Source organism: Suncus etruscus, chromosome 9 (genome assembly GCF_024139225.1).
Source record: "Suncus etruscus isolate mSunEtr1 chromosome 9, mSunEtr1.pri.cur, whole genome shotgun sequence".
Taxonomy (NCBI): Eukaryota; Metazoa; Chordata; class Mammalia; order Eulipotyphla; family Soricidae; genus Suncus; species Suncus etruscus.
The window spans coordinates 51517618-51545585 of NC_064856.1; the positions used below are offsets into that span (position 1 = coordinate 51517618).

Below are 27968 nucleotides of genomic sequence, written 5' to 3' on the forward strand. Positions count from 1 at the left end.
TTACATATTGTTCTCATTTTCCCTTGAGAAAGGGGGAACCCAGATAGGCAGGGTCCCCTTTGCTAGCCTGTCAAGTCCGTATGTTTCCGTTCCTTGCTGCTAGTCCCACCTTTTGAGCCTTCTTGCTGACTGATTAGGTGGGAAAATGAATGATATAAGAGCAAAAAGAAGGGCCAGGAAGGTGGCGCTAGAGGTAAGGTGTCTGCCTTGCAATCAGACGGACCGGGGTTCGATCCCCCGGTGTCCCATATGGTCCCCCACGCCAGGGGTGATTTCTGAGCGCGTAGCCAGGAGTAACCCCTGAGCGTCAAACGGGTGTGGCCCCCCCCCAAAAAAAAAGAGCAAAAAGAAAGGCTTGCCAAGAAAATAGACTAGGGCCAGAACAATAGCATAGCAGATAGGGTGTTTACCTTGTATGTGCTAACCAAGATTTGATCCCTGGCATCCCATATGGTCCCTGGAGCATGCCAAAAGTAATTCTTCAGTGCAGAGCCTGGAGTAATGCCTGAGTATCACCAAGCATGGCCCAAAACCCAAAAAAAGAAAACAGATGGGATAGCTTAGCCTCTGAAATCTGTAGTTGGAGGCACCAATTTGGAGGGGTTCAGGGGTTGGCCACACCTTGCAATGCATAGGGGTTATTCCTGGCTCAGAAATCACTCTTGTGGGCCCGGAGAGATAGCACAGCGGTGTTTGCCTTGCAAGCAGCCTATCCAGGACCAAAGGTGGTTGGTTCAAATCCCGGTGTCCCATATGGTCCCCCGTGCCTGCCAGGAGCTATTTCTGAGCAGACAGTCAGGAGTAACCCCTGAGCACCGCCAGGTGTGACCCAAAAACCAAAAAAAAAAAAAAAAGAAATCACTCTTGACAGGTTCACAGGACCATGTAGATGCTAGGGGTTGAACCCGGGACTGTCCCAGGTTGGCTGCGTGCAAGGCAAACGCCTTACCACTGTGCTATTGCTCTGGTCCCTGGAGGCACCAATTTTAATTTCCCTCAGGCAGACCTGTCAGCACTGACTACCACCCTCTCTCCCCTTTGGGGGGTTTGTGAGTCATACCCAGCAGTACCCAGAACTGTGTCCTGGCTTGTGCTCATAGATCACTCCTGGTGGAGCTCAGGAGACCATATGTGGTGATGGAGAATGAAACTAGATGACTGTGTGCAAGGCAAGTACCATATCAGCTATACTATCTCTCTTGCCCAGTGCTGGTTATTTTTTAAAAGGTCATCAGAGTGAGATTTTATAATGAGAGACTTTGCCAAACATGTTCTTACCATGCCATTTCTTATCTCCCTCTGTGACACCAAGCACATAGTTGGGTAAGGAAAACATAATGAGATACAGCAAAGAGGGCATTTGCCTTGCATGTCACTGACCTGGGTTCTATTCCCAGCATCCTATATGATCCCCTGTGTCCACCAGGAGTGAGTCCTGAGTGCAGAATCAAGAGTAATCCCTGAGCACTGCCTGGTGTGTCCCAAAAGCCAAAGAAAAAAAGACAGAAAACTTGATGTAAGATGTAAGACTGCAGTTGAAAGTCCTTGGATCCCGTTCTGATTCTGAGCATTATTTAATGAATTTCAGAATTCTCTTTCTTTACTTATGTTTTCTAATTTTTATCAAAATTTGTCTAAAAATATCCACTTGGATCCAGGTTCTTAACTAGTGTCTGAGGGAGAGATGAGGCAAAATGCCAGCAGTGATATTTGAGCAGTATGGGCACAATATCTGAGCAACCTGAGCAGTGTGCAAAGACATTGAATGCACAGGGGCTAGAACTCCTGTACATGCCACAGTTACAAAGGCTGCCCTTACGAGACTGTTTATACACATGTGTGTGTACTCTGAGTTGCTGAGACCTTTCCACCAGGTCCTCTACCCACCACCAGTCTCCTTTCCTCTCTACATAACTTTCCATTGGGAAGAGAGAGCCATTGGTGAAAGTGGGAGGGAGGGAGGGAGGGAGGGAGAGAGGGAGGGAAGGAGGGAGAGAGAGAGGGGGGAGAGTGTTGAGAACAAAGAGGAAAGATCACTGTACTAGCAAGTATGGGGATCAGAGATGTGCTTTGGGGATAATCTGTGTCTGAGTTGTTGGTTTAACTGACTGCTTCGCCTTTATTCAGGGACTTTAGCCAATTAGTGATGCTTCTTGAGCAAAATGAAAGTATTGGCTTATGAGAGTACTATAATATGTAATGTCCTAGAACTACTTAGTGATCCTGTGAGCCTTCTTTCTTTTAGTATCCAGGGTGGATTGGTTTTATTCCATGTTACAGAGCATAGTTGCAGGTTGGACTTATTATATTACATTGGCAGGGGAGTTACTTACCTGTGTACCAGGCACTATTGTAGATAAAGATCCCCACTCTCAGAGACCTTATTTCTATACTAGCAGTGGTCCCTGGTAGAGAGACACAAGGATGGACAATAAAAGTAATGTATTATAAGGTAAGAAGTGCTGAGGAAAAGAGAATATGGCCTGGTAAAGGGAATGCCAGCAGACATTAGTGAAGGTGACATAGTTAAGGTGCCATGGAGGTGGTCTTAAAGGATTATCACAGCCAAACCAATTCCATCTGCCTGTAAGTTTCTCCTTCCTAGAAAGCTTGCTGGCTCTCAGTAAGGCATCACCAAACTCCTAGCATCATCCTGGTCAGACCCAAAATGCTGCTGTCTCTGGAGAAGCCAGGACCCTTCCTCTCAGCTTGTTGATCGCCTATGCACTCAATGGAGAGATCCTTAAACTAGCACAATCATTTCACCTTCAGGTGTCTTCCATGGGTGCCTGTTTAATGGTTAAGCTCTTAGGCATGCTAGGAGAACAGCATGTGTGTTGTTGCATGTCTTTCCCCTTAAGATGATTAGCTTCTGGGGCCGGAGTGATGCACAGCAGTAGGGCATTTGCCTTGAAGGTGTTAACCTAGGATGGACCAGGGTTCGATCTCCAGTGTCCCATATGGTCCCCTAAACCAGGAGCGATTTCTAAGCGCATAGCCAGGAGTAACCCCTGAGTGTCATCAGGTGTGGCTCAAACTCTCCTCAAAAAAGATGATTACTTTCTTATTAACATTTATTTATAAGCATATTTATTGTTATTTTGTTTGTTTATTTTGTTTATTTTGGAGCCACACCCTGTGAGGTTCAGGGGTTACTTCTGTGTTCAGATATCACTCCTGGCATATCGGGGATGTAATGGACATCCAGATTGGCAATGCCCAAGGCAAGCTTCTTACCTACTGTACCAGCTCTCTGATCCCTATTATTTTGAATAGTTGAGAATACTATATTTTCTTTCATTTTTACTAATAACTACAGTGCCATTGAACAACATTCAAAAGTATGCATGGGAATTTAATTAATAGTTTATTCCTTTCTTTTCATTTCCAAAAAAAGGGTTTGAGATGACTTAAATTAAAATACAGATATAAAAGTACACAGGAGAATTAAGACTGGATCAAGATCAGAAATCATATTGGTAAAAGCAAGGATAATTGTATCAGGATTGAACCAGAGGTTTTCTTTTCTGAAAATAGGTTAATAGGTTCATTGTTTTTGTTAATATAGAGAAGAAAGTAGCAGCCAATTGAATTCCCTCTGTCTAGAGATTGATGTTTGTGTGTATGGTTGTGTGTAATTTTGTACAAATGGGATCATGCTGTTCACACTATAAATCATGTAGTAGGATTGAGTATTAATTTAGGTAGGTAGATGTTTCCCAATGATCAACGTAATGAAAGAGGTTATAGAGAGAGAGTTTTGGTTCTTCGGGTTCTCAAAACTTTGTTTGACTTCCCTTTGTATTATTTTCTATATCCAACAAACTTTTTAAAAACTAGGCCGTGTCTAGGACCAGAGTGATAGTACAGTGAGCAGGGTGATTTCCTTACATCCTGCCAACTTGGTTCAATCCCCAGTGCCTTATATGGTCCCCCAAGTGCAGCCAGGAGTAATCCCGGAGTACAGAGCCAGGATCATGCCCTGCGTATGGCCCCCAAATCAAATAAGCCAAACAAACTGGGACTAGTTTGTATGTGTGCTAAATTATGGGGGAACTCAGAGAATAAACAGACACAGGTTTGTTTGCCTTTTTTTTTTTTGGATGGGGATGTAAAAACAGATTTTATTTGGAAATTCTGAGGAAGGAGAGGGAGAGATAAGGGGAGAGAGGGACCAGAGTGATAGCACAGCAAGTAGGGCATTTGCCTTGCACGTGGCCAAACTGGGTTCAATCCCCTGCATCCCATATGGTCCCCCAAGCCTGCCAGGCACGATATCTGAGCACAGAGCTAGAAGTAACTCCTGAGCACCACTGGGTGTGGCCCAGGAGAACACAGTTTTCCCAAGCCTGCCAGGAGCTTTATCTGAGCATAGAGCTAGGAGTAACCCCTACGCACCACTGGGTGTGGCCCAGGAGAACACAGATTTCTCCAAAGGTGGAAAGAACCCTTCATCCTTTCATCCTAGTATGAAAGTAGGAAAGTGTACATCTCAAGAAGGGATGCATGGGCCCATGTGCATGTGGGCAACAAGGAGCATATGTGCGCAGTCTTCTTTAAAGGTGGAGAGCCCCAGTACACATGTCATTGTGAGAGTACATCTCAAAAGGAGATGCGGGCAACCTGTGCTCAGGCACTGTATGTGGGCCTGCAGCACGCATGTGCATAGCACTGACACATGATTCCAGGAAGCATGTGCACCAGCAGCTGGAGTTTAATTTTTTGGGTCACTTCTGGCAATGCTCAGGGGTTACTCTTGGCTCTGCACTCAGGAATCATGTCTGGTACTGAATGTGGACCATATGGGATGCCAGGGATTGAATCTGAGTCGGCTGCATGCCTGGCAAGCACCTTATCTGCCATACTATCTCTCCAGCCCAAGCAGCCACAGATTTTGCCTTGAGAAGTTTACTGGGATCAGTGCCAACCACTGCCAACATCATACTGAGTAACATGATGGCCGCTGTCTTCAGTAGTCTTTCTGCCAAAACATTTACCAATTCACAAAGTCCTTTGTCTGTCCTAATACAGCCTGGGTATAGTTGGGGCCAGAAGAGCTGTCTCAGGACTGACACATTTCCTGCTGGGAATCCTCAAGCCCCAGGCTCTTGTCCTGCATCATGGGGCCTTGTTGTTTCATTGATTCTGACCCATCCCCACTAGAGGCTCATCCACAGGGTTCCAGGATGATCACTGTGACTTTGCATCACTTTTGCTGGCTCGTGCAAATATATCCAGTCCTCCACTAAATTCGATTAGTTTTTCTTTCAGAAAGGAAAGAAATCCAATTTTTCCAAACATGGACAGACGGTGGAAGATACTTTGATGTTACAACCTCTCCGTGATGCTTTTACTTAGTCACAAGTTCATAAGCAAGAAGGCTTAATTACTTGGGAAAACACAGGATTAAACCTAGACACAATGGCTCAGTATCCGCTCGTAGGCAACTTGATTTGAGCCCATGCGCCCAGTTCGTGTGTGGTTCAAACTTTGATGTGGGCTGTGACAAGCTGAAAGTCAAGACCTCCTCGGGGAAGCCCCTTCAGATGGCATTTGCAGGATGTGAGGGCCAAGAGGCAGGGCCTGCCAGGCCTGTTTGCTCAACTTTGATGTCCAAGCAGCTACAGGCCCCACTGTTTGCTCTTTTACTGAGGGATGGATTGGGAACCTCCTACCTTTCCCAGTGGACAATAGCCAGCAATGGAGTGTGACGACTGTTGACCATTCCAAGAGCCTGGTGGACCAGAACAGGGCTTTAGGAGAAGCAGAGCCTGGGGGGTCAAAAGCTGTTTATGGGATGACTATTTCCCCAGATGTAGCTTTCCTTCAAGCTTAATGTTGGTTGGACATTTATAGGGGGATACAAAGAGTCTCAGGAGTTTGAGCAGATGCTGAGTACGTCTAAGGACTAAGATATTTGTAGATTGAAAGCTTAATTCTTTGCTAGATATCCATAAGCAAGTATGTGCAGAAACTTATGGGTTAGAAGAGAAATAGTATGATCTATACCCTTACAACTTCTAACTTATCCAAAAAGTTTCTATCAGTGCACATGACTGGTAAAGGAATGTATCCAGAACACATAAAGAGCTCTTACAAATAAAGACAACTCAGGAGGCCAGAGTGATAGCACAGCAGGTAGGGTGTTTGCCTTGCATGCTACTGACCTAGGTTCGATATCCGGCATCCCATATGGTCCTCCAAGCACTGCCAGGAATGACCCCTTAGCATTAAGCCAGGAGTAAACCCTGAGCACTGCTGGGTGTGGTTCAAAAAACAAACAAAGACAACCCAGAAACAAGAGAGATAGTAAAGTGGATAGGGTATTTGCCTTTCACAGGGCCAACCTGGTTTTGATTCCTGTTGCAAGTCAGCCCCTGAAGCAGTTGACTGATGGAGGGATGGAGGATGAGGTCTTTTCCCTCCAGCTCAGAGCACACATCTGCCACCCCGTCCAGCCAACGGTTCTGAGGTGAAACAGCGGGTAAACAGCTTGCAAACAGTCAGGCTTGTGGAAATATTAGCTTTATTCGGTGGACAAGACTGAAGTCCAAAGTCTCAGCCTTAGTTCCAGCAAAAAGCCTCTCGCCTTCCACAGACCTTTGTTTTTATCCCCCAGAATCAGGTACCACCCAATGGTGGGATCAGGTACCACCCTAGGGTGGGGGCAGAATGCCAGGTCATACCCTAGGGTAGGGTACAATCACCGATCAGGGTAGGGTCAGTAACATAATAATCCCATAAAATATTTACATACACAACAGAATCCCAGCACCCTGTATGGTCCCTCGAGCCTGCCAGGAGTAATTCTTGATTGCAGAGTCAGGAGTAACCCTTGAGCACCATTGGGTGTGACCCAACTCTCCCCACTCCACCCCTCAAAAAAAAGACAATCCAGGGGCCAGAGAGAGCTCAAGGAATAGAATATATTCTCTACATGCAGGAGGCCTGGGTTAGATCCCTGGAGCTTCATGGTTCCTAAGTTCCAATGGCAGCAACCCCTGACTACTAAGCCAGGAAGACCCCATGGACACTACTAGTTGTCACCCTAAAACAACCAAAACAAAAATGACACCACAAATTTTTAAAATCCGGGCTAAAGATTTGAGCAGACACTTTACCAAAAAATAAAAATAAGTGGTAGATAATTGCATGAAAAGATGCATTTAGGAAAATGCAAATCAGAATCACAATGAGCTGCATTTACTACAAAGGCTAGTCTTTCAAAAAACTAACTACCAAGTATTGATAAGTATGCATAACTACTGCTGATAGAAATGGTTTTTGGACCACACTGAATGATACATGGTGCTCAGGGCTCAAAGTGGTACCAGGGGTTGAACCCAGGTCAGCAGTGTTCAAGGCAAACCCCTTACTCAGTGTATTATCTCTGCAGTCCTAACTAATAGAAATGTTATCTGACGTTATCATCCCTAACTGATAGAAATGTACTGTTGGGCCAGACCAATAGTATAGCAGGTAGGGCTGTATTTAGGTTCCATGTATCTCGTATTAGAATATTGTTTATTCTGATGGTTAGAGAAAAAGGATTTACAAGTTCACATATTTGGTTTTGAGATCTAACTACTGACGAATAAACGGTAAGTTCACCTTCTGAGGGATATGTGGTGAGTTTATATAAGGAAAGTTTCATTTGTTTAGAGGAGGAAGCATCAGGTGCTGGACTTTGGGAGCTGAACTCACATCCCACAGCAGACTTGGACTCTTCGCCCCTGGGGGGACCACCTAGAGCAAGGCCAGTACCACTCCAGGAAACCCAGACTCTTAACGAGGGCTGGTAGTTCGAATTGCTTTGCTCGATAGTCTCAGAGAAAGTGAGGGCCACCAGGCAAGCACACAGCTCCCCAGCGTAACTGTTTGAAATTCCCCACCAGAGTCTCCCTCCCTCTGCCTGCCTTTCCTCCGGGAGCAAGTGCATCTCATCAGCCTGGCTTCCCGGCACAGCCTTCCCTGCTTGGCCCGGCTCCCTGAGGAGCTGAGCTAATGAGTAGATAACACGCATTTGCCAAGGCCTTCCTGGATGTGGTACCTGGGCTTTGTTAATTTTAAAATGCTTCCCTCCTTGGCTGAAGACCATTGAATTACATGCTTCCCTCTACCCCCACAGTCATTTATTTTATCGTTTGCATATTTTCCTTTGACCTTAGTTTTAAAGGATGGGGTTCCCTACACCTTGTCTTTACAACACTAACAGTGGGACTGGAGAGATAGTACAGCAAGGTAGGGTGCTCATGTTTACCTCTGACCCAGGTTCAAGCCCCAGTACCACATATGGTCCCCCAAGTCCCACCAGGATTGATCCCTGAGCACAGTCAGGAGTAAGCCCTGAGCACCAGTAGGTATGACCCAAAACCAAAACCAATAAAAAAAACAAATCAGTGTTGTGGCTGGGCTCTGAGGAGCTTTCCCAGGCCTTTCATGGAGAACAGCCACCACAACACAGGTGTCCTTTCACGAAGCCTGGACCATCAGGGAAAGCAGCGAGCACCTGTGCTTCAGAGTGGCAGTGGCATGTGTTGCAGAGCTGGGGGTGCGGGCAGTTATGGCCCGAGGAGCAGCACTTTGTATTGGTGCCTCCTGGCTCACTTGGAACCATAGCCGTTGTGTCCCAGCTTGAGCTGGCACATAGCAAGTGCCAGCCCACTTGGCTCTGAGCTACAAAGGGATGACAGGAAGGGGTTGACTTCCATGTTTCACACATGGAGAATGTGAAGCTCAGTGCTACCCAGGTTTAGGAAGCCAGGCCTCTCTGAACCCTGAAACCTCATCCATCTGTTCCTCTCTGGTGCCATCCCCACCCCATGCACACAATGCAGTTAGAAGAGGGAGCAGGGAGTTGGTGAGGGGAGAGACCAAGGGAAGCAAGACCAAGTCTGGCTGTCTCAGGAGTCATAGGCTCAGACTGCGTCTCTTGCTGCAGATTGGGTACTTGGTCTTAATAAATGATCCCATAGGTGCTGGGTGTTTCAGTGAGCTCGAAATAAAGCAAACTACTCTCCTATCTCTGCAGAGGTGTCATAAAGGAGTGAAATGGGCCAGAGAGATAGTACAATGGCTAGGTTTCTTGCTTTTTATACATACAACCTACTTGGGTTCAATCTCTGGTACCTCCATATGGACTTTTGACCTTGCCAGTGATCCCTGAATGCAGCTAAAAGAAATGGGTGAAACCAGCATACTTTTGCTAGAATGAGGCAGAATGTGGTTAGTGTCCCGGGGGATGGACCAGAGTGCCAGAAGAAGGGTCATGAAAGAAAGGGCTCTGGAACATAGAGGTGTCAGACAGGTAGAGGGGGTGAGGTGGACAGTGTCTTCAGGGAGCATGAATAACTCAGGTGAGAGCAAAGGTATGTGCTGAGATAGCAGAAGGAACTGCTAACTCAGTGAAGGCGAAGCCTCACCCACAGTTAACCCCATCCACAGGCTTCAAACTAACCTGTAGTCTCAGGGTGAGAGCCACATTTTTTGGAGTTAAAATTCAGCCTCTTCTCCCCTCCCTACCCTCCCTTTTTTATTTCTTCCTTAAATTGGAGCCATTAGGGATGCAGTTCTCTCTTCAGTGCTAGGCTTGGATAGTTTGCTGCTACTACTGGGGAAGTTTAGGCCAAAAAGACTACACACACCCTGAGATGCTGAGGGCTGGGGAGCAAGCAGCCTTAGGGACTGAACTCATGAACTAGTCGATGTTAGGCATTTGTTCAACCACTTGATCTATTTCCTAGGTCCCATCTCTGGTCCTCTCCCCTCCCCAACTTCTATTACTGCCTTTCTGTACCTTAAGAGGCTGTTTGGAAATTGCAGTGTGGAAATAAGTGGAAAAGTTGAACAGTGCTAGAGTAGACAGACAGTGGCTACAGGATTGTTCCTTTAGTTAAAAGGAGTATAGTGCGGGGCCGGGCGGTGGCGCTAGAGGTAAGGTGCCTGCCTTACCTGCGCTAGCCTAGGATGGACAGCGGTTCGATCCCCCGGCGTCCCATATGGTCCCCCAAGCCAGGAGCGACTTCAAGCCAGGAGGGACTTCTGAGCGCATAGCCAGGAGTAACCCCTGAGCGTTACCGGGTGTGGCCCAAAAACCAAAAAAAAAAAAAAAAAAAAGGAGTATAGTGCCTTCATTACTGTTCCTCATGCTGCTAAGAGCAGTTTGGGCAGTGCCTGCAAGTAAGTCTGTCTCTGACAGAGAGGAGAGAGGCACTTGCCACCAAGGTTCCACCAAGACTGTAGGACTTTAAACAATCCTCCTCTGGACCCCCAGTCTTTTCATTAAAGAAGCTGGGCCTAGAACAGGTGATGCCTCTCTGCTATGAGTCGGATCACATCCCTGATGGCCACCTGCTGAACGCAGGCAGTGCCCACTATTTCCCAGCAAGGCGGGGTGGGTAAGAGCTGGCCAGGTGCCAGCACCATGCCCCCTGCAAAGTGTGCCGAGCTCAATGCTGCTGCCGTGGCCGATCATCTCTGAGTAACAGAGTCATTGCTAATCCCATTTGGAATCATTGCTCAGTGTAATCCTGTTTTGCAGTAATGATATTCCAGTTCCAGCTTGCACCCATTTTTAGTTTGGCAGGCATATGCCTTGCTTGACCTCCTGAAACCTGAATTAGGGTGCTGTTGGAAACAATGCCAGCTCATTTGCCTAACATGAAGATCTCAGGCTGCACCCCACCCCCAGCTCCTTCTCCAGCTCTCTCCTCTCTCCTGGGCTGCTGTGCTCCAGGAGAGCCTCATGGAACAGGAGGGTGGGGGCATGGAGAATAACTATTGCCCACCCAGATCTGCTGCATGGTGAAGGGCATTTGGGTTATTTTTTAGTTGGAGGGGGACATGGAGGATGGTGGGGAGTTTTAGGCTCCTCTAATGTTGTTCCAGGGATATTACCAGCTTTGTATTCAGGGGATCATGTGGTGCCAAGGATTGAATCACGTGCAAGGCATGTGTCTTAACTCCTATAGTATCACTCTGGCCTTTGTACCACTTTCAAAAGGATTTTAGAGCCACTCTGCCATCAGCTACTGATTTAGTGCGGGCTGCTATGCTTGTGGTTCCTGATGTGCATGCATGGAGATGGGTTTTAGTGAGGCCTTGGGCTGTCTTATGACATGTGAGTCACATGATATGATGTAGGATCAGTTGGCTGACAGATGATGAAGTATCAGTTCATATTAAATGTGCATGGACATCTGATAGGAGAACAGATTTGGGGTGGCAGGCCTTTCCTCCTTGAGCCTGCACCAAATGCATCACCTTGTCCCCACCTGCCTTTGCCTTTGACCCATGTCCTCAATTTGGTTCAGTTTTGCCCTCTTAGTTCTGTAACCTACTATCTTTCACTGCCCTCTGCAAGCATCAGTGTCCTTGGAGCTTGGAGGAACTCTTGGATAGTGATATGGTCTAGGTGCCAGGAAGGTGGGAATAATATAGTGGAAATCCCTGAGTGCAGACTTGAATAGGAAATTTGGTTCTTCTGTTCACCTAATGTGTTTACTTGGGCAATTTCTGCCATCTAACCAAGCCCCTTTGTATTTCTTTATAGAATAGAATTAATACCTCACTGCAGCTAGCTATAAAGCTCTGAGATCATCCATGTTAAGTTTACTTACATTTATTTTATTGTGAATACTGCCTCTTTTGGAGGGTTTATTTTTGTTTCCAGGCCACATCCAGCAGTGCTCAAGGGGTTACTCCTGGCTCTGAGCTCAGAAATTACTCCTGGTGGTGCTTAGAGGACCAGATAGGATGCCAGGGATCTAACCTGAGTTAGCCACATGCAAAGCAAGTCTTCTCTCTGCTATTCTATTGCTCCATCCCCAATGTAATTTTGAGCTAAGTAGATAAGTCATGCACAGATGAGGAAATTAGATTTTGTGCACAGGTACCTGGCTATCCTAAGGAATTGGATATTAAGGAGAAAACTAATCTCCCCATCCTGTTCATCTTTGGCTCAAACCCCCTGGCTCAGGACTTCCAAATTGAGCACTGACTGCTGTGTCAGGCCACCCTGCTTTCTCTAGCAATTCTCAGGCCAGCCTGTAGTTTGAATGGATCTTAGTTCATTTGACTTTGCAGCAAAATCCCTGAACTGTGACATCTTTGCTTCCTCCCTAATCGAGGTGTGCAAGGGATGGAGAATAGGTCCCTCTTTGTCCTCTTCCTGGGACCCGTGACACTTAGCACAGTGACCCTGGCTGTATATGTGGGGAGCAGAGAAGAGGCGGAGATGTAGGAGCCCACATTGTGTGGGGACGACCTGGAGCGGGAGATCGCTGCCCTTCTTGCTTCACCAACTCCAGCTGCCCTGGCAGCCGGCTTTGACACGCGCCGGCCCTACGCGGACTTCCCCAAACAATGCCGGACCCCAAGCCCCTCCGGCCACTGAGATCAGAAAGCCTCAGCATCGATCGAGGACACTGGCTTCCCATGTACTGTGGCTTCCCACTGTCCTGAGAGAGGGGGCTCACCCCCGCTCTAATCTGATGCACTCCCGTGTGTGCAGTGAAACGTACCTCATGGGGGTACAGGCTCCTGAGCTCTTTCCTGACCTTTTACTTTCTCAGCTGTTTCTGGGAGCTGCAGTGGGCCAGAAGATTAGGCATCCACAGCAGAGTTTCTGTAACTTTGACTAGACCCTCAGATAGAAGGTGATGCCAGGCCACAACAATTGTCAGCCATATTCTGCCTCATTTTCTACCAAATAGCAAGTTCATTTATTCAGCCCTCATTCAGAAAACCTCTGAGTGAGGATCTGCGGATGGAGGTTGAGAAATTACCTGTGCCTCATAATCTAGTGGGAGCACAGAGAAAGCAGGGGCTGGATCTGTACCTCGTGTATGAGGCCTTCAGGTCAGTTCCAGCAGACCAGTACCCCCCCCCCCAGAAGGAAATAAGCACAGGCTGGGAGTCTGAGAAGTCTTAGTTAGTTTTAGGGTATCAGCCTTATCACTAAGAAGTCCTTGGGCAGGGGCCAGCTGAAGCAGTCTTGGTGGAGGTTTGGAGTGAGGGAAGGCATGTTTGATGGTCTGGGATGTCCCTGTTTTCTCAGAACCCTTCATTCTTCATAGGAAGAAACAGTCTACAGTGGGGAGACTACTGGCAGAGTCAATTTAAAACAAATGATCCTATTGTGGGAGGGGCTAGGAAATCACCATCCTCTACATAAACCATCTCCCTGGAGCCCGGGGTGCCCCCTCCCTCAGACTTCCTAAGTCACCTCTGCTTAGGATCAGAACTCACCAGAATCAGGGTTGACCATTCCTGGTGCCGGAGAGATAGAGACTTCTCTCTTGTTCTCTTTTTGTTTTTGTACCACACCTGGCAGCAGCACTCAGGGCATATTCCTGTCTGCACTCAGGGTTCCTCAATCCTGTTGGGACTTGAAGGACCACATGGGGTGTCAGGGAATCAAACCCAGGTCTGCTACATGCAAGGCAAGTACCCACTGTACTATTGCTTTAGACTCACATTAGAGTTTGTCTTGCCATGGTCTCTGGCTCCAGACCTGTACTCTTTCCTCCAACCAGCCTTCATGCCCTGACTACTCTACTTGGTCAGTTTCCTCCTGTGGCTGCTCCCCTGCCTATTGGCACTCTTTTCTACCACTTTCACTTTCATGCAGGGCCCAGGCTTTTGGGTGATGTGGGGGTGGAGAGAAAAAGTAAATCATTCAGGCATACAGGAGGGCAAGCACTGCCACAAGAACCCCATTCAAATTATCACTGTAGAATTTTTCCTCTTGATTTCACATTTATCCTAACTCTCCAAATGAATAAGGGTAGTGGGGTGGGGTGTGTGCAGGTGATCTTTGACTTCTGATGATGATGGTGGCACTGTCGTGATCCCCAGAGAACATGTACTAAACTGTCTCAAGAATGGCTGCTACTTGTCAGCCTTTACCAGCGAGAACCAGTGGAGCAGTCCATGATGTTCTTCTGTGCGGAGGCAGAGTCTGTTACAGTGAGTTACATTGTCCTGTCCCACATCTATTCTAGCTACGCAGACTGTGAAAGCCTTCCCTGTACAATATAGCCCTCTGGCACCAGATCTCAAACTCACTGTAGCAGTAGTGACTCCTAAGCCCAGATGTGCAGAGCAAGAGCATGTGGTCATCAGAATAGAGAGCAAGCCACTGTCCTGTGGCTGTTTTCTCCCTCAGCAGTTTGCATTTGGCCCCTGGATTCTGACTTTTTGGCTAACCCAGGCTTACCCTGGTCAGCTAGATGGACCCATATACCATCTCCCAAGTTGTAAAAGTTTTAAATCGACGGATATGTTTTATCTTTGATTTAAAAAAAAAAAGAGAAGAAATAAAGGTACCAGTTCATTTCCAAAGGTTCCTGATTGCTGCTCCCTCCTCAAACCTGTACAGTCTCTGGTGTCAGCATGTTCCTGGATTTCTGGTTTGTGGCCCCACTGTTTTTTCTCTGGTGCCTGTTTCTGGTTTTTGGTTCTATCTAGACTGTGCATTTTCTTCTACTCGCTTGGCCTGGCTCACTGCTAAAGTTTGTTCTAATGAATCGTGCCTTGGCTTCTCTAATCTGGGTAGCCTACTGCTCTCTCTATCTCTGCAGACACAGATTCATAAAGTTTTGGGCATAAAACTAGCCATCCTCACATGGCCTGATTAGGGCTGGTTCTCTAAGAAGGGACTAATTTCTCCAGAGCTCCAGGTTAGAACTTTGTAAGTATATGGTGACAGTTGGATGAAAAATCCACTAGCTATCTGGCAAGGTATTTGATGACACTTTTAGCCCCTCCACAGCCTTAGCTTAGCTCTACTTTCCAATGGGGGCTGCTATCCTTTATGGCTTAGGAAATGCATAGTGAGTCTTCTCCAGGGTGGCAGAGTGGGTGTCTGACATGGACACGTACCTTCTTTGGCCTCCAATTTTGTGGAGTGAATTGCCGATTCCCTTTGATTGGGTTAGCAGCCCAGAGCTGAGCCGAGTCACTTCCCCTCTTTTTAGCCTGCCAGACCACTGTCTGCCCTCTGGGGCCAAGGGCAGCATACTTGGTTGCTTGGACACGTCTTGCAGCCTGCAAATTAGACAGATGGAATCAATACTCATGAACCTGGAGAGGCCCAGGTAGCACTGTTAGTGACACAAGCTGCCTGGAGGGACAGCCAGCTAGGACAGGGGGTGTGATTGAATGGTGATTGGACACAGCAGCTGAAGAATAACCAAATTATGTCTCTTTGAGTTTAGATCAACAAACACTTCTCACTTGAATTTTTTAAATAAGCCAACTTATGTGAAATTCGAAGAGCTGCCTTCTTACCCCAACATGAGTTCTGGTGGTAGGGAGAGATAGTCAGGTATAGCCTACTGCCATTCCAGCCCAGACTCGTGTTATTACCATGGAGGTTCTCTGCAAAGGGTAGAAATGCTTATATTTATGGGATTCCATCTATGGATCATGTATCACAATGTTTTAGAAACTTAGGATCTAAAAAGGATGCATCGTTATTGCTGTTGTTCTGGTTCAGAGATGGAGTCTCGACTATAGTTACTTGTCCAACGTTATAATCAGTGAGACAGCTGTGATTTGAACACAACTCTCTCTCTCTGCTTGTTATAAAATGCCCTGCTGTTGAGGCCAGAGTGATAGCACAGCAGTATGGCATTTGCCTTGCATGTAGCATACCCAGGACGGACCTGGGTTTGATCCCAGCATTCCATATAGTTCCCCAAGCCAGGAGTGATTTCTGAGCACATAGCCAGGAGTAACTCCTGACCATCATCAGGTGTGGTCCAAACCCTCCCCCCCCAAAAAAAGTCCTGCTGTCTAGCTTATGTTTAGGGGACGTTTTTAATATGTCAAGTACTATTCTAAACATTTTCCTTACATTAATACAGCCATAGGAACTAGACTCTGCTTATCCTTGATAATTATTTTGAGATTGCAAATTGATGATTTTCTAATTTCATCATTCCTTCTATGGTCATTATTTGTCATTCTGCAGTATGGAAGAGCTTTTCCTTCACCCCATTGACTTATTAATTTATTTTTAATATGAACTCATGGAATCTTATTTTACTCAATGGGCTATAATCCATTACTGTCATTATTCATTGTGCTGCTCAGACTGTCCCAGCTTTTAAAGCCAATGTTCTTAACCTCTACCATCTTACCTCTCTGTCAGCTATTGCTTTTCACTGCCTTCAGCTAGTTTGCCTATCTGTACCAGTCTCCTACTCACTTAGCTTTTAATCTTCTGGGAAACAGGAAGACTAATGCCAATTTTATCCCAATCATGTAAACTGAGTAAATAATCTTGGAGTGAAAACTTGGCAGGCTTTGCCATAAATTAAATATTGGAGAGTATTTTTGTTTTGTTTTGGTTTGGTTTGGTTTTGGTTTTTTGGTTTTGGGGTCACACCCAGTAGCGCTCAGGGGTTACTCCTGACTCCACGCTCAGAAATCGCTCCTGGCAGGCTCAGGGGACCATATGGGATGCTGGGATTCAAACCACCATCCTTCTGCATGCAAGGCAAGTGCCTTACCTCCATGCTATCACTCCGGCCTTCTAAATATTGGAGTTTTAAGTGTGGATTTTAAATGTGGAGCCTAAAGAAAGACTCACCTGCCCAGATATGGAAGAACCCCAGGTACATGGGAAGTACTTTAACTTAGAGAGAGGGAGAGAGAGAAAGAGAGAGAGAATGTGTGTGTTTCTGATTCATTTGTGGGAAGTCCTTTAACTTAGAGAGAGAGAGAGAGAGAGAGAGAGAGAGAGAGAGAGAGAGAGAGAGAGTTTCTAATTCATTTCTGCTCAGCAGATAATTGAACCACATTCTGTGGTTTTTTTTTTTTTTTTAGGGTTAGGGTAGAGTGGGTTGGGAGTAAGTTACACTCACGGCTTACTCCTGGGTCTGTACTCAGGGTATTCCTGGTGGGTTTGGGAGGGGTGGGTCGGGATAGGAAGAGGTTATTCAGTATGTTGGGGATTAAACCTTGTCACATGTAAAAAATAAAAATTAAAAAATTAAAAAAAAAACAAACCTTGCCACATGTAAGACAAGTGCCCTACCCATTCTAGTATCTCTCTTGCCCACATCTGGATGTTTTGAAAGTAATGAAATTAAAACTATCATTCATGGGGCCGGGCAGTGGCGCTAAAGGTAAGGTGCCTGCCTTGCCAGCGCTAGCCTTGGACGGACCGCGGTTCGATCCCCCGGTGTCCCATATGGTCCCCCAAGCCAGGAGCGACTTCTGAGCGCATAGCCAGGAGTAACCCCTGAGCGTTACCGGGTATGGCCCAAAAACCAAAAAAAAAAAAACAACAACAAAAAAAAAAACTATCATTCATTTTGATAGTTAAATATATCAGAAAATTTATTTTAAAAGGAAAGGAAAAACAATGACCTTTGTTTAACTTTTTTTTTTTTTTTTTTGGGCCACACCCGGTAATGCTCAGGGGTTACTCCTGGCTATGTGCTCAGAAGTAGCTCCTGGCTTGGGGGACCATATGGGACACCGGGGGATCGAACCGAGGTCCGTCCAAGGCTAGCGCAGGCAAGGCAGGCACCTTACCTTTAGCGCCACCGCCCGGCCCTGTTTAACTTTTTAATAGAATAGTTTTTTTGCTTTTTGTTTTTTTGGGGGGGGACATCCGTGGCACTCAGGAGTTACTCCTGGCCCTGTGCACAGAAAAATTACTCCTGGAATCCTGGAAAGCTTAGGGGGGGCATATGATATTCTGGGGATTGAACCCCATGATTGGCCACCATGCTTGATCAGCCACCATGCAAGATAAAAGCCTACCTGCTATGCTATCACTTGTTAATAGAATAGAAAAGTTTTTTAAATAATGTCTGCTCATGTCTCCGCCATGCCAGAGGCCTTCTTAACCAGGCCTGGGGGGGTGCTGGACTTGGGTGACCCCAGCATCCCTCTACTGCCTTGCTCCAGATCTCCAGGGCTTCCCCAGGCCACATGCCTGGGCAAGCCAGCGAGGTGGGTCCCTTGGTGGAGCTTGAAGTTACCCTAGGCTTTCCCCCATTCCCCACTTGGCTCCTTAGGGAGGGTCTGGGCGGGGCTCTGAACTTCTGGCCTCCCAGCTTTTTGAAGCAGTCACTGGTAATCTCTTACCAGTCTATATTTTCAAAACAAGATACATTAATAGTACTGACTATCATTGAATTATGTTTTTATGTATGCAGAATGTCCATTTTGTACTCTGCTCTTTCTCACACCTCTACGAAAGATCATTTTTCTCTTTAACTCTCTCACCCCCTATCATCATTACTCTACATTTACCCTTTTTAACTTAAGTACTGTAGAGTCCTAAGTCACAGAACAAAGTGGTGCCCTGTAGTTAACACCCCCCCCCCACTATTTCAAAAGGCATAAAAAAGGACATGTATGTCTTTTCAACATTTTATGTGTGTTTTCTTTGACGGCTATAAATCTTGCTGAATATTTTCTTATATAGTGACGATTTCCCCTCCCCCCTTTTTTTGTTTATCTTTTCTTCTCTTTGTGAACTGTTCAATAGGGAATTTGGTGAAAGAGCCCCTCAGTTTAATGCTTATGTTTGAACCAAGTCATGGGTATTGTTGGACATGTTCTTACGCCTCCATATACTCTCATAACGCCACGTGGCTTTATTTCTTGTTTGCATAGGCACATTAAAACAGGAAAATACTAGGGGCGGGGCGGTGGCGCTAGAGGTAAGGTGCCTTGCCTTGCCTGCGCTAGCCTTGGACGGACCACGGTTCGATTCCCCGGTGTCCCATATGGTCCCCCAAGCCAGGAGCAACTTCTGAGCGCATAGCCAGGAGTAACCCCTGAGCATCACTGGGTGTGGCCCAAAAACCAAAAAAAAAAACAAAAAAAAAACAGGAAAATACTATACATACAAATAAGTTCTTATCTAATAGAGATGGGAACACACAAATCTTGTAGTGCAATGGGACCTTACACCTTACATAAAGACCTGGCACAGGCCTCAGAAGAATGGGCATTCTCCATTCACCCCTGATTTAGGGAACACATCTACAAAACATCCAAGGTTGCCTATAACATCACCTGGAGGCAATCCTCTACCAGGGAAGACCCTACCACTGCTCTGACATCGACCTACTCAAAAGAGACTTCCCTTAACACTGAGAAGTCTTAACAACAACAATGGCCTGCTTACTGGACAGGGCTTTCTGTGTATTGCCCCTTAATAGTGAGGTGAAACTAGAGGATATTCCACACCAGCCTGACTTCAATGTAGGATGTGCAGATTCCAGGATCTTTTTTTTTTTTTTTTTTTTTTTTTTGGTTTTTGGGCCACACCCTGTGACGCTCAGGGGTTACTCCTGGCTATGCGCTCAGAAGTTGCTCCTGGCTTCTTGGGGGACCATATGGGACACCGGGGGATGGAACCGCGGTCCGTCCTAGGCTAGCGCAGGCACCTTACCTCCAGCGCCACCGCCCGGCCCCAGATTCCAGGATCTTTAATACAGAAACCTGATGCCAACAATAGAGACTGTGTGAAAAATAAAACGGTATTGGCACTACAGACAATGACTTGGATTGAATAAACTAGTTTGTCTGGAGCCTAGAGTTGGTCTTGTGCCAGGAAACTTCAGGGGTAGGGTCTCCTTGTATTTAGACCAAGGCTTTTCCTTTCCATGTCCCCCATATTTTGGTGGGCCCATGCAAACAATATTTGCCACTCTAACACCGTTTTTACTGTGCTCTTTTGACTCTAACCCTTAAAAAAAAAAAAAAACCTCTTGGGGGCCGGAGAGATAGCATGGAGGTAAGGTGTTTGCTCTTCATGCAGGAGGTCATCGGTTCGAATCCCGGCGCCCCATATGGTCCCCCGTGTCTGCCAGGAGCAGTTTCTGAGCCTGGAGCCAGGAATAACCCCTGAGCACTGCTGGGTGTGACCCAAAAACCATAAAAAAAAAAAAAACCTCTTAAACTTTTGATATTAACTTAAATTAATATGCATGTGCATGAAAATATAAAAATATACTATGCCTTCAATGTTTAAGGAGTCACATAAATCTCATGGCTTTAGATTGCTTTGTGTACTGCTAAGAAATGTTATAATGTACTACAATCTGGGGACTTGTGGACAGAGTAATTGTACATGGGTTCTGCCTTATTTTTCTTTTTTTTTTTTTTTTTTTTTTTTGGTTTTTGGGCCACACCTGGTGATGCTGAGGCGTCACTCCTGACTATTCCATCAGAAATCGCTCCTGGCAGGGCCAGAGAGATAGCATGGAGGTAGGGCGTTTGCCTTTCATGCAGAAAGACAGTGGTTTGAATCCTGGCATTCCATTTGGTCCCTCGAGCCTGCCAGGATTAATTTCTGAGCACTGAGCCAGGAGTAACCCCTGAGCGCTGCCGGGTGTGACCCCCCCCCAAAAAAAAATTGCTCCCTATTGCTCCTGGCTTGGGGGACTACATGGGACACCAGGGAATCGAACCGTGGTCCGTCCTGGGTCAGCCGCTTGCAAGGCAAATGCCCTACCGCTGCGCCATTGCTCCGGCACCCTACTCCTCTTTTTTTTTTTTTTTTTTTTTTTTTGGTTTTCGGGGCACACCGGCTGCTCTCAGGGGTTACTCCTGGATTTACACTCAGAAATCACTCCTGGGGGCCAGAAAGATAGCATGGAGGTAGCAAGTTTGCCTTGCATGCAGAAGGATGGTGGTTCGAATCCTGGCATCCCATATGGTCCCCCAAGCCTGCCAGGGGCGATTTCTGAGCATAAAGCCAGGAGTAACCCCTGAGCACTGCCTGGTGTGACCGCCCCCTCCTCTTTTGTTAAGTGAAATACTAGTGCTCTTTCACCTCCAGGATTTTTTTTTTTTTTTTTGGTTTTTGAGCCACACCCAGCAGTGCTCAGTGGTCACTCCTGTTTCTGTGCTCAGAAATCACCCCTGGCAGGCTCAGGGGACCATATGAAATGCTGGGAACGGGACCTGGGTCTTTCCTGGATTGGCTGCATACTATCAAATGCCTATACCACCTATACCACTGTGCTATAGATCTGGGGCCCCCCTTTTTTGGGGGGGGCATATCTGCTGATGCTTAGGGGTTACTCCTGGCTATGTGTTCAGAAATCATTCCTGGCTTGGGGGACCATATGGGACACCGGGAATCGAACCACGGTCCATCCTAAGTTAGTTGCATGAAGGCAAACACCCTACCACCTGTGCTTCGCCTCCTCTTTTTAATTAATTAATTAACTAATTTTGACCTCCAGAATTTGTAAATGTATGGAATCCTTTCACATTACTATCCCAAATCTGACTGTTTGGCCTTTAAGCATTGGGGAGAAGGGGCCAGTTTGAGACCCCAGCTATTAGTGCTCAGAGACTACTCCTGGGGCCTGAGAGATAGCATGGAAGTAAGGTGTTTGCCTTGCATGCAGAAGGTTGGTGGTTCGAATCCCAGCATCCCACATGGTCCCCCGAGCTTGCCAGGAGCATTTCTGAGCGTAGAGCCAGGAGTAACCCCTGAGCGCTGCCAGATGTGACCCAAAAACAAAAAAATAAAAACCAGAGACTACTTCTGGCTCTGTGTTCAGGGGTCAGTCCTGGCAACGATCTGGGAACCACGAGATGTTTGAAATAGAATCCAGGATACCTGCATGCAAAGCTTGAGCTCTAGCCCATTGAGCTTTATCTCCTGCCTTCAGCCTTTGAGTCTCCAAAACCTTTAGTGTGACTCTAGAATGGCCCCTCCCTGGGCTCCCCATAGCACATGTCACATCCAAGCCTTTTATCTTCTTTTGCTGTAATTTTACACTGACTGATTGCCCTTCCAACACTGTGAGTCCATGAGGGCATACACCCTTGCCCCTGAACACTAACTAGAACATGGTGAGCACTTGACTAGAGCATGATGAGTGGTTGTTGGATCAATACTTAGATTTGTGGAAGCTGAGCCTTACAGCTGTGTTAAATAGCGAGTCTAGAGCTTCTCAGCTAGTATGTTCAGAGCTTTCCCTGGCTTTTACAGTCCTAGAGTTGCTGGTCTTTCTGGTCAAACACTCACTAGAGCAGACAGGTCTAATGTCCAAACCTGTTTCAGATTCTGGGTCTCTGAAACCTGGGCCATCTCTGTCCCTGACCCTTCTGTCTTTCTGATTTTTTGTAGTGTGGTGCAGATCCTGCTAGCTGCTGGTGCTGACCCAAACCTTGGAGATGATTTCAGCAGCGTGTACAAGACAGCTAAGGATCAGGGAATACATTCTTTGGAAGGTGAGCATGGCTCTGCTCATGGTCTGGGCGATCTCCCCACTACCTAGCTCCCAGAAAGCTTGCTCTGGGCCAGCTGTGTTAGATGGTTCACAGTGGGAACCTACAAGTTCCCTGTCCTTTGGGAAATTGGGCAAACTAAGGCTGGTGATTGATACCTTCTACAGTTCCTTCTTCATCACTTGTCACTGCAAAATCTTGGGAAATGAAATGGAGACATTGTTTTAGGGCCTGGCAGAGGGCTGGGTGGGGAGTTTCATGGGATGGGATTCACTGGTATTCTCCTTTGACTTCCTTAGAGGGGTGGACAGGCAGCTTCATCAACTGTGTAACATGCCTCTCCTTCCTGCAGACTATCCTGTCCCATGGCTGCCCCCAAAACCCAAAGCCTCCTCGCTGGTTTTCCCAACCCCTGCACTCTCTTACTCTCCTCCACACATGCATACATGTGGGCTCAGCAGAGGTGTTTTTGCTGTACCCTAGTGAGATGGTTCCTTGAATTCGCATGCAGAGAAAGTCCAAAGGAGCAAGTCTTGTGCCTGGGACCATGTGAAGCTGCTCTTTCATTACCTTTGGATCCCAGCCGTTTTGGGGTTGGAGAATGTTCTTCCTGTCTCATCCAACAGTTCTGTGCACAGGTTCTACTGTAGAGTCCCCCGGAACTGGAAGAATTATGTCTGCTTTTTGTGTCATGCAGAGCACTTTTTGTGTCCTTCATACCAGGCCTGTCCAGTATTTGGATCCAGCCACTCTGTGGGACGCAGCCAAAGTATTCTCCCACTCCACCTGACAACCATCATCTGTCTCCTCGGGTGCTCTCAACAAGAGTAGTGTGGAGATTTGGCTGAGTGGGTCAGACCCAAGGAAAAGGGGATTCTCATAAAGCATCTAATCTCATACGTTTCGAGCATCTCAAAGCCATCTTTTCCAGACTTTGTTGTCACGCCCATCCCATCCCGCTCATTCAGAGCATGTAGCTTAATGCTCTAATGTTTCTCTCTGGCTTCTTATATTCAGCATTCTGCATTAATAAAGTACAGCCAGAATTAACAGTTTAAACATTGTGAGCCAGTTGGTCTCATTTTGCCTATAGACATACTAACTGTATGTACATATACTTAACAGAACCTCTGACTTTGCCAGCTCCCTTCTTTCTTTCTTTTTTATTTTTTTTCTCCCTCACTGCAGCACTTTCTTTTTGCATTCCTTTTATAATTCTTGGGCTACACCTGACAGTGCTCTGGACTTCCTCCTGGCTCTATACTCAGAGATCACTGCTGATGACTTTAGGGGACCATATGTGGTACTAGGAATCGAAATCAAGTTAACCTTGTACAAGGCAAGCTCCCTACCTGCTGTACTTAAATTACTCCAGCCCTTGCATTCCTTTTATATCTCTCATTCATTCTTTAGGTCAGTCTCTAACTTTTGTTTTTACCTTAGGGGGCCATACCTAACTATACTCAAGGCTTACTCCTGTCTCTGCACTTAGGGATCACTTCTTGCAGGGCTCTAGAGACCATAATGGGTACCTGGGATTGAATACAGATCGGCACATATATTGGCATGCCCTACCCACTGTGCTATTTCTATGATCCTTCTGATTTTTTTTTTGTTTGCTTGCTTTTTGTTTTTTGGGCCACACCCATTTGATGCTCAGGGGTTACTCCTGGCTAAGCGCTCAGAAATTGCCCCTGGCTTGGGGGGACCATATGGGACGCCGGGGGATCGAACCGCGGTCCTTCCTTGGCTAGCGCTTGCAAGGCAGACACCTTACCTTTAGCGCCACCTCTCTGGCCCCCTGAATTTTTTTTAACTCCTTTTTTTTTTTTTTTTTTTTTTTGGTTTTTGGGCCACACCCAGTGGTGCTCAGGGGTTACTCCTGGCTCTCTGCTCAGAAATAGTTCCTGGCAGGCATGGGGGACCATATGGGACACCGGGATTCGAACCAACCACCTTTGGTCCTGGATCGGCTGCTTGTAAGGCAAACGCCGCTGTGCTATCTCTCCGGGTTTAACTCTTATGCTAGCCACCCTACATTGTAGGTAGATTGAGCAATTAACCCATTATAGACAACAAAAATATTAGAAAAGGCCATTCACTCTATTTCTCATGAAATACAAATATGAATTATCTTTACTAATTTTTGTCAAAGTCACAAATTTAGAAATTTAGGGACTAGGACTGGAGTGATAGCATAGTAGTAGGGCATTTGCTTTGCATGTGACCAACCTGGAATGGACCTGGGTTCAATCCCCAGCATCCCATATGGTTCCCTGAGCCTGTCAGGAGTGATTTCTGAGCACAGAGCCTGAAGTAACCCCTGAGCACTGCCGGTTGTGGCCCAAAAACCAAACACACACAAAAAAAGAAAGAAAAGAAAGAAAAAGAAATTTAGGAACTAATCTCTGTGGACTGATTTAGAAATTTTGTTGTCACATCTATAACTGGCAGATACTGTTCTGTGGGCTCTGCTAAATTAGACAGATTCTACTATCAAGGACTCTACATGCTGCTTTTGATTAAACTGTTTATAAGAAGTCTTTTATTTTTGTGGGGGAGCATACCTCAGGGTTTACTCTTAGCTCTGAACTCAGGAATTATTCCTGGTGGGCTCAGGGACCATATGGGATGACAGGGATCAAACCTGTATTGGCCAATTGTGAAGTAAGCACCCTATCTGCTGTACTCCCGCCCCCAAGGAGACATTTTTTGTTTTTGGTTTTTTTGGGTCACACCTGGCAGCGCTGAGGGGCTATTCTTGGCTGTACATTCAGAAATTGCCCCTGGAAGGCTTGGGGAACCATATGGGATACCGGGATTCGAACCACCATCCTTCTGCATGCAAGGCAAACGCCCTACCGCTGTGCTCTCTCCAGCCCCAAGGAGACTTTTTTTTTTTTTTTAATAGAAACCCATTGTTTCTGAGGGGACTACCTGCTAGAGAATGAACTCAGGATCTCAAGCATGCAAGGCTTGTGCCTTTCCCCTTTGAGCTTTCCCCCTCAGAGAACTCCTTGAGCAAAGAACCCCGGAGTACATGATTAGGACAATTTGAAGCAGTAGCCAATATTCTCAACTGCAAATCTACCAAACTTCCTATTTTCTGACAGCTTTCATTCCTGCTATAATATTGTAAAGGTTTGTCTAACAAATTTGATGTGGTCTTCTTAAGTGTCTTTTTTTTTTTTTTTGGTTTTTGGGCCACACCCGTTTGACGCTCAGGGGTTACTCCTGGCTATGTGCTCAGAAATCGTCCAACACACATACGTTTGATAAACTTACTGTTGTATACTGTATATCTTTCTCCACTTTAAAAAAAGAAAAGGAATTTCATGAACCAGAGATAGTATGGCAAGTCAGTCACTTGCCTTGCATGTGGCCAACCCAATCCTATGGCTAGCACCTCATATGGTCTCCTGTGCACCACCAGAAGTGATTCTTGAGCACAAAGCAAAGAGTAAACACTAAACAGAACAGGTGTGATACAAAAGCAAACAGAAAGAAAGAAATAAAGCACTTCAGACCACCTTTGCCTGCCAGTTTTCTGGCAGCTTTTCTGATTTCCTGGACATCAATTTTCTGGTGCTCTGCTCTCTGGCTTCTTTGGTCCTGCTTTGTGATTCTGGCCTGGTCACACATAGCCCCTTCATTTGAACACAGGACGACTCTGCTTTCCCACCTGTGCCTTTGCTTTTTCTTAATTCCATTTGTCTTTCCCTTTTCTTTTTTTTTTCTTTCTTTTTTTTGGGGGGTGGGGGGCATACCCGGTGACGCTCAGGGGTTACTCCTGGCTATGCGCTCAGAAGTCGCTACTGGCTTGGGGGACCATATGGGATGCCGGGGGATCGAACCTCGGTCCATCCTAGGCTAGCGCTGGCAAGTCACCTTACCTCTAGCGCCACCCCTCCAGTCCCATTGTCTTTCCCTTTTCTACTAAAAGATAGCTAATTCTTTCTTGCATTCAACCAGTATTAATAGCCTGCCTACCACATGGACAGTCCTATACACACCTCTAGATCATTCTCAAAAATGACAGAGACCAAGATCAGTGGTTTTCTTCACTGGATCAAATTGGCTCTTTTCCAGGAAGTTCCCTGATGTGAGGGGGTGTATCGAAGGGTCATGTAGTAAGCCCCCAAACAGTGTAAATGTGTGCAGATTCACAGGAGAGTCAGGGAAATCAGATGATGGTCTTCACTGTGCAAGCAAAACCTCTGCTCGCTCTGCTTGTGGGCCTCAGTACTGAAGGGAGGTGGTGAGTTGTAGCTTGTGACCTTGGCAAGACTGCCTTAACCCCCAGTAATTTATCCCTTGTCTACCTTATCAGTATTGTTGTGAAGAGCTCCACGGTTGTAATTGCTTATTAGTTTCATTTATGTTTAATTCAGCACTGCACTTACAGAGCACCCGGCATTCGGCCAGAAACTGGGAATATAAAAATGAATATACATGACCTGGCCCCACAGCCACACTCCCTGTCTAGCAGGAAGTTAAGCCTGTAGATCCAGGAGTGTCCTACAGCATGGTAAATGCTGAGGCAGAAGTGCAAAGGGTGGAAATCACCTTGAGCTTCATCTGGGTGTAGGCTGGTGTCAAGGAAGTGGAGCAGATCAGTAATTCTAGTTTGAGTTTTTGGGATTAGCTGAAGATGCAGGTTAGGAGCAATAGGCCTTTCCCAGAGAAGGAACAGCACATGCAGTGACCCAACCTGCTTTATTTTCTTTCTCTCCACCCTTCCTTTCCCTTGTTACTGTGCCACACATTTTGCTGTGGCACTCACCAAGGATCATACAGTTTGTTCATGCTTGCACGCACAGTTGATTGTGGTATGCCAGAGAGCACATATCTTTCAGGGATCCTAAACAGCAAGACTGACAGGCATGTGAAACAGTGCGAAAGATCAAACCCACAGCATCATGGGTCTCTTGTTTCTAAGGCAGGGGAGCTACCACCAAGTTGTTCTGAGGAGAAGAGCAAGAAATCACACTAGGGAGGAAAGTAGGGTTCAGCTTAGAAGGAACTTTTGGGGCAGCTCAGAATCTTGCTTTCTCAGGCCAGGATGGACCTTCCATAGTTTGCCTCTGTAATAGAAAGGGACCTCAATGGCAGGCAGAGGGTGACTGAAAAGGGAGAGATTAGCAGTGATGCTTGACTTTAGGGGAGTGATGAACTCATCAGAGAAGAAGGTGAGAAACTGCATCCCTCTGGCCTCCAAATGCACAATTGTACTCGGGATTTCTGGGGCTTCCCAGAAGTGAATTTAGGAGGCAGTGCTTGCAAGAAAAATACTAGGACCAGGTGGTATACTTAGTAGAGTGAAGGATGAGCCTGAGGTGACATCATGGCTTCTGATTTAGGGGAAGAATGATGTTCGGAGTTCAGAGGGAAGATTTGGCACGATGTAGGAATGTTGGAGTCACCCATATTTGTTTGGTGGTTAAAACACTAGATATACGGGCCCGGAGAGATAGCACAGCAGCATTTGCCTTGCAAGCAGCTGATCCAGGACCAAAGGTGGTTGGTTCGAATCCCGGTGTCCCATATGGTCCCCTGTGCCTGCCAGGAGCTGTTTCTGAGCAGACAGCCAGGAGTATCCCCTGAGCACTGCCGGGTGTGGCCTCAAAACAAAAAAAACAAAACAAAACAAACAAAAAAAAACACTAGATATGCTAGGAATTGACAGGGAAGGCTTTTAAAATGAGGGTGTGAGAGGACTGCCCCTCACTCAGTATACCTGCTGTTAA

At 46.4% G+C, this 27968-nt stretch overlaps 1 protein-coding gene across 1 annotated transcript in view; it reads left to right on the forward strand.

Annotated features, from left to right (window-relative positions):
- The window catches only part of CLPB (caseinolytic mitochondrial matrix peptidase chaperone subunit B), a 143065-nt gene that overhangs the window by 35191 nt on the left and 79906 nt on the right, over positions 1–27968 (forward strand). Inside the window, exon 4 of the mRNA XM_049780501.1 lies at positions 22121–22224. Coding sequence (XP_049636458.1) covers positions 22121–22224 — 104 coding nt within the window. The remainder of the gene's footprint in view (positions 1–22120; positions 22225–27968) is intronic.